Source organism: Opisthocomus hoazin, chromosome 7 (genome assembly GCF_030867145.1).
Source record: "Opisthocomus hoazin isolate bOpiHoa1 chromosome 7, bOpiHoa1.hap1, whole genome shotgun sequence".
NCBI lineage: Eukaryota > Metazoa > Chordata > Aves > Opisthocomiformes > Opisthocomidae > Opisthocomus > Opisthocomus hoazin.
Genome location: NC_134420.1, coordinates 128,437 through 134,652, shown reverse-complemented (window position 1 = coordinate 134,652; position 6,216 = coordinate 128,437). Strand labels below are relative to the sequence as shown.

At 61.5% G+C, this 6,216-nt stretch overlaps 1 protein-coding gene across 3 annotated transcripts; it reads left to right on the top strand.

Annotated features, from left to right (window-relative positions):
- Positions 1–384: 384 nt before the first annotated feature.
- CNTF (ciliary neurotrophic factor) lies at positions 385–2,363 on the top strand. Of its 3 annotated transcripts, none has more exons than XM_075426118.1 (3): positions 477–673; positions 1,007–1,482; positions 1,937–2,363. In XM_075426118.1, exons 1-2 carry the CDS (start codon positions 560–562, stop codon positions 1,478–1,480), a joined length of 588 nt encoding a protein of 195 aa, XP_075282233.1. In that variant the 5' UTR covers positions 477–559; the 3' UTR covers positions 1,481–1,482; positions 1,937–2,363. The 3 variants fall into 3 exon arrangements, with proteins under 3 accessions (XP_075282234.1, XP_075282233.1, XP_075282232.1); XM_075426117.1 differs by having other exon boundaries at positions 1,894–2,363; XM_075426119.1 differs by having other exon boundaries at positions 385–673; positions 1,007–2,363.
- Positions 2,364–6,216: the final 3,853 nt, after the last annotated feature.

The window sequence follows — 6,216 nt, the reverse complement described above, 5'->3', positions numbered from 1 at the left end:
GGCTGGGACAGGCCCCTGCAACCTCCTGCCAGGGTTTGGTGCTGGAACCCAAGCCTGGGGCTCCCCTCCGTCCCTTCCTGGCAAACCTGCAGCGCTCTGCCCTGCTCAGGCCCCAGCCTGCTGCCCAGGCTCAGATGTTGAGCAATGTCTGGGCTTTGCTTGCCTCTTCCCGGCAGCAGTTTCCCGCGCTCTGGAGTGAGTGAGCTGGGGGGGGGGGGGCGGATTAGCATGCTCCTGCTCTCACTGTGTGGCCGGGAGGGAGAAACAGGTCAGAGCCAGTGCTGGGAGCCTGCTGCCACCTGGCAAGACCATTCTGGGCAAGAAGCTTGGAGTGGTGAAGCATGAGGGAATTAGGGAAATAATCTGTCGCTGTTGATCCCAGAGGCGGGAATTTGCAACTTTGTGCCAGGCCCCAGGCACGGAAGAGGGGGAGAGCCAGGCCAGCGGACGTGTGAGCGGAGCTCCCGGCTGGAATGCACCAGCTCAGCAAGGGATTGTCCTCTGTGGGCCAGGCAGGCGCTGCGCCCTGAGCCTGGTGCCCGTGACAGCTGCCCAGGCCATGGCGGCAGCAGACAGCCCCTCAGCCACCCTCCAGCGCCGTGATCTGTGCAGCCGAGGCATCCGCCTGGCTGGGAAGATGCGCTCGGATGTCGTTGACCTCCTGGACACCTATGTGAGTTTGCGTGGCTCTCTGCGGCTGCCCACGGGGCTGGGAGCACTGGTGGGGTGGCTGCTGCTGCCGGGGTCTGGGGGGCTCCTGACAGCGGTGCTGAGGCGCAAGGGCCCACAGTAGAGATGGGGGATGAAACGCTGCCGGTGTCCGGGCCTTGGCGTGCTGGCTGATGCTGGGGCAAGCCCTGAGCACCTGGCCTTGTGCTGCCCTGAATGCCTCCTGGCCAGCACCGAAGCCGAATTGGGGCCCCCGGAGCCAGTGCTGCCGGGGCTCGGGGCGGGGTCCCACCTTACTCCTGCCACCACCGATCTCCGGCTGCTCTTGCCCCTGCAGGTGGAGCGGCAGGGCTTGGACGCTTCGGCCAGCGTGGCGGCGGTGGAGGGGGTGCCAGTGGCAGCGGTGGAGCGCTGGGAGGAGCAGACAGGGACCCAGCGGCTGCTGGAGAACCTGGCGGCGTACCGGACCTTCCGGGCCCTGCTGGCCCAGATGCTGGAGGAGCAGCGGGAGCAGCTGGGCGAGGCCGATGCTGGCCTGGGCCGGGCGCTGGCGGCCGTCCTGCTCCAGGTCTCAGCCTTTGCCTACCACCTTGAGGAGCTGCTGCGGCTGGAGAGCCATGGGCCCCCCAGTGAGGACAGGGCTGGGGTCCCCCCCACGCCCAACCTCGGCCTCTTCGAGAAGAAGCTGCGGGGCCTGGGCGTGCTGCGGGAGCTGGCTCAGTGGGCTGTCAGGTCCATGCGGGACCTGCGACAGCTCGCCAAGCCCAGCCCTGACAGCAGCACGGCCCCCAGCCCATCTGAGAGCCCTTGAAGGTGGGTGCAGGGCAGGGGGGCTTGGGTCCCACTGGGGCATAGCAGGGGTCTCCTTGCCCACCCCTTGGAGAGCTGCTGACAGTGACGGGGGTTGTTCAGGGAGGGGGGCAGATGGGACGCGCCATGTCAACCCCCAGGCCCCTCATACTTTTAGTGCTGCTCCCTGTGAGCCCCTTTCCCTGTGGGGAAGCTGAGCCATGGGCCGCACTCTGCCCTACAGGGAGTGGGGATCCCCAGGCGGGGTGAGCCTCAGGGGTGGCATGGGTTCTGTCTGCTTGGGGGGTGGAATTATCCCCCTGAGAAGCAGCTTTGCTGCTCACCCCAGGGCCTGGAGGCCGTGACCCTCCATGGGCTGCACCAGTGCTGGCATTTTTTTTGAAGTTTGGTCACTGCCCAGCTTTCCATGGCCAGGTGCTGCCTCCAGCAGACAGAAGCTGCCTTGGGGCTCTTGCAGAGGCAAGGCAGGAGTAAAGGGACAGAAAAATACAGCCTGCTGCAAGGAGTCTTGGGACCAGCTCTCCAGCTGCAAGACGAAAGGCTTCACCTCCTTCACTTGGACTCTTTTCTCCTGCCTGGCTTGCATTTTCTTGCGTTGCATTTCTGCTGTAACTGCCTGGGGACTTTTTCAGGGGGTTTGGAGGGGTTATGAGCAGGAGGGGATTTCTTAACTGCTCAGACAATGTAACAGAGAGGATCTTTTAAATGAAGGCTGTGGTTCGGGAGACCCTCCACAAAGATGTTTGTGCCTCCAGGGGTTACTTTAGGTCTGGAAATGGCATGGCAGATTAAACAGCCCCAGCCACATCGCTTACCCTTTGAAGGGGAATGCTGTGAGCTTTCGCAGCTGCCTGGGGCTGTGGTTTTCATGCTGACTGGATGTAATGGCTGCTGGCTGCCCAGCGAATAAAAAGGCTGGGAGATGCACTGGGATGATGTGACTTCTTGGGCAAGGTGGGACAGTGGGGCTTAACCTCACCGGAGAGCCTGGGCTGCCTCGTTCCCACCACAGGGAGGGGTCGGTCCCAGTGGCGTGGGAGGTCTGGGGGGAATGGGACCCACTGGGAGGCCATGGGGAAGATGAAGGAGCTGGGGATGAAGGAGATGGAGGTGGCAGGAGGATGAGGAGGAGTTGGGGGGGATCGCTGGGGTTGTGCCCCATGCTGGTGTGGCCCTGCCTTCCTCCATGACCTGCAAGAGGGAAGGCAACATGGGGGGATGCCGGGGGCACGGGATGGCGAGGAGGCTGCGGACGTGCCCAGCTGGCCCCTCACAAAGTGGCTTTGTCATGGCGGGGGATGGTGGCGGCACCAGGCACAGCGTCTGTATGGGCATGGGGGTCCCTGGGCGCTGCAGGAGAACAAAGGGCAACACCAAAGCAGGGCCCCAGTGCCCATCCTGTCCACCCCACTGGCCACATTGGGGCAAGCAGGGGCCCCTAGGGCTGGGGCTGCCCAACGGGGTCGGGGTGGGGGTGGGTTGGTGATGCCCATTTGGGTGACACCCAAGAGGCAAAACGTCCACCTTCTTCATCGCCAGTTACTGCCTGACCTCACTTTTGCAGCTCAGACTGGATTATTTGCAATATTTCTGCTTCCCTGCACTTGAATAACAATTTCTGGACTTTATTTTTTTCATGATTAGTCAAAGTCCCAGTCTTGTCCGCTTTGTGCACTTGAAGCCATCTTGCTTTTTCTCCTGTTGCACCTTTGTACCCAGCAGTGGCCAGGTGCTTGTGTCCTCACCCACCTGCTGCCTCTCACCTTCCTGAAGGTGGGCACGGACATCTCCGATGCCACACATCGGTCCCTGGATCAAGCAGGCAGGAACAGACCCCTTTTCTCCCACCACAGTAGCCCAGGTACAAGGTGACCTTCACATCCCCCCAGAGCCAGCCCCAGCCCTGGCATGGGTCCATGCAACTCGATCCTTCCAGATCAGCTGCTGGCGGTGCTGCGAGCTGAGCTCAGCTTGCCGCAACCGTGCTCCAGGAGTCTGGAGCAGCAATGGGGGTTGAAGGTGGACGATGGTGTTTCTCCAGGGGCTTCCTTGGGCTGTGCCTAGCAGCACGAGTCATTGCTTTCACAGCCTTCCTTGCTGTCTTCCGAGCAGCCCTGGGCGTGTCTGTGTTTGCTAAGCACCTGCAGTGCTTTGAATTGGCCACCATAACCAAAACAATGTAAAAAAGCAAACCATAATGCAAACCTCCATGATCTGGCTGAGCGAGAGGCTCCTGGTCCCGAGCTTTCCCCGTCAGCAAGCCCCCACCATGCCGTAGAGAGGTGATGACATCTGAGCTTGCTGGGTTTTAATGCTATTTTTCAGTCACAGCCCCAAAGGGAATCACTAGTAAACCAATTTGACAAGAACAGGGGCATCTGACAGCTGTGCTACCTTGCTGCTGGGCGGCCCTTTGGACTTGGCATTGCCACAAGCTGAAGTTAAGTGGATCCAGGTGGTTGAGGTGACTGAAGCTGTTTCTTTTGTAGACAGAAACGAAGAGCTTGAGGGGAGGACAGTTGTACTCACATGGCTAATGCCACTGGGGACCCCGAATGGCCTCCTGCAAACTAAAAACCCAACAAAAAGCCCTCTGATATTGTGGTTTGGGAAGAAAGACAGGATTTGCAGTATTGGTGGGAATGGGGAGGGGGGTCGGGGGGGGGGGGGGTGCACTCCTGAATTGCAGCAGGGAGGGAGTCACCAAAACCAACCCATGGATGTGTTTAGTTTCAAAAAATAAATGTTTGGGCTTAACATGTGGTTGGGTTGGGCACACTCTGTGGGTTTGGAAAGGTTTTAAGCTGACTGACGCTGCTCCCTGACCTCAGGCATGCCCATACATGGGTGCTGGCATCAGTGCTGGGAGAGAATAAACTCGCCCCTCACCCACCATGCACCAGAGGTCAGTGGGGTTCAGCCGTGCTGGTTCCACCAGCTCACCTGTCCCCTTGCACCGTCCTGCGCTGGCATTACAGTGCTGGCTCCTGACTTTTTGATCCTGAGCTGGGGCTGGGCAGGGGGAATGTTCACCAATGCTTTTTAACAGCAGCAAAACCTGCTCCTCCCACCTGAGTCAGCGGAAATGATTTGCTCGTTGTGTCCTTGGCTGCACTTGCCTGCCCCAAAGGAGCAGGTGAAAACTCGGACAAGCCGCTCTCCATCACCATGCTGCCTTCCTGGGAAGGGCCAGAAGCCTTCCCTTCTTGCAGGAAAATGGGCTTTGTGCATGGCCCTGTGTGTCTTGGAGGGCAAGCTGGAAGAAGGAGAGATTTGCTTGAACTTCTGTGGTTCACCTCCTCCTCTGTCACCACAGCACTCGCCAGCTGGCATCACCGCAGTTAGTCTTCACCTGTTTCTTCTCCACTTTTTTTTTTTGTTCCTGTATTTTTTTTTCCTCTATTTAGATCTTGCCTAATGGTTTCTCACTGCAGGCACTGCTGTGGACAGTTGGCAGGCTGGGCAGTGCCTGGGAAACAGGTTTGTCAGGAATGGAGCTGCACCAGCAGCCGGGAGCTCGGCAACATCCTGCAGCAGCACGGTGGGGCCCCGCGTCCTGGGGATGGGTCGTCTTCTGAGATGACATGGACCATGGACCAGGGCATTTGCTGGCAAACTCATGCACGTGGGACATGGCTGCGATCTGTACAGTCCTCCCTGAACCAGGCAATGATAGGTGCTCTGTTTAATATCCAAGAAAATTAGTGTTTTGTGTGTCTGAGCACAGGAGCGCTCAATGAGGTGAGACCGGATGCCAGCACATGCTTGTTGCCAACATGCTGCTGTTCAGGGCTGCAGCTCCTGGGGCTCAGCAGCAGAACCGGCTCAGGATGAACAGTGTTTGGGCTGTGGGGAAGGGTCAGCACTAGCTGCTCTGGCCCCAGGGAGTCACCGTGAAGCAGAGGCGCCCGTCTCGCTCTGCCAGTGGGAGCATGCAGGGTTCGGTCGGCTTGCACAGCAAGGCCAGCGGGCCGCCAAGGCGTGCTATGGCGGAGGAGCATCCTGAGGGATTCGCAGCCCCACACCAGGCTGAAGCAGCGTGGAATCTCCTCAGAAAGCCCTTCCCAGGGAACCCGAACCGTGGCGGGCAGCTGCAGAGCTGGGGCACAGGAGCTGGGGTTATGGCCCGGGTGCCTCTCCAGGCACGCAGCGATTTTGGGCTTTACACCCATGCTTGTGCGTCATTGGCCACGGCCCGGGGCAGCGCAGCGGCTGCTCCCCGCGGGGGAAAGGGGGTGGGCGAAGCTCTCGGACCGCGTTTCTGTGCTACGGCGCACGAAGTGGTGGCCGGCCCCGATGCGGCCCCCTCGCACCCCGATCCCGCTGCCGGCGCACAGGGACGGGCCGGTTAGAGGTGTGGTGAGCACCGTGGGGTCCTTGCGCTGCAGAGTGCGGGTGCCGGCTGGGCGTTCAGAGGGCACCGGCGCTCCTGGGGTCCGCGGGGAACAGCCGCGTCTGGCTCCCCCCCCCCCGGGGGAATGGTTTCTCCCAGCCGCGCACCCGGCCCCTCCCCGGCGTACCGGCGGGGTGCCCGGGGCCGGGCGCGGTGACGTCAGGTGCGGGGCGGGGCCGTCTCCCGGCACCGCCTGGGGCGCGGCGCTGCGGTCCGCCGCGGCGCTGAGGGGCGGCCTCGCGCCCGGGCCCGCTCGGCGCCCAGCCCCGGGGCGGGGGCGGGCAGAGCGTTGCGCCGCGCCGAGCATGCGAGTGCCGGCGGGGCGGGCTGCGGCGGCCGCGGGG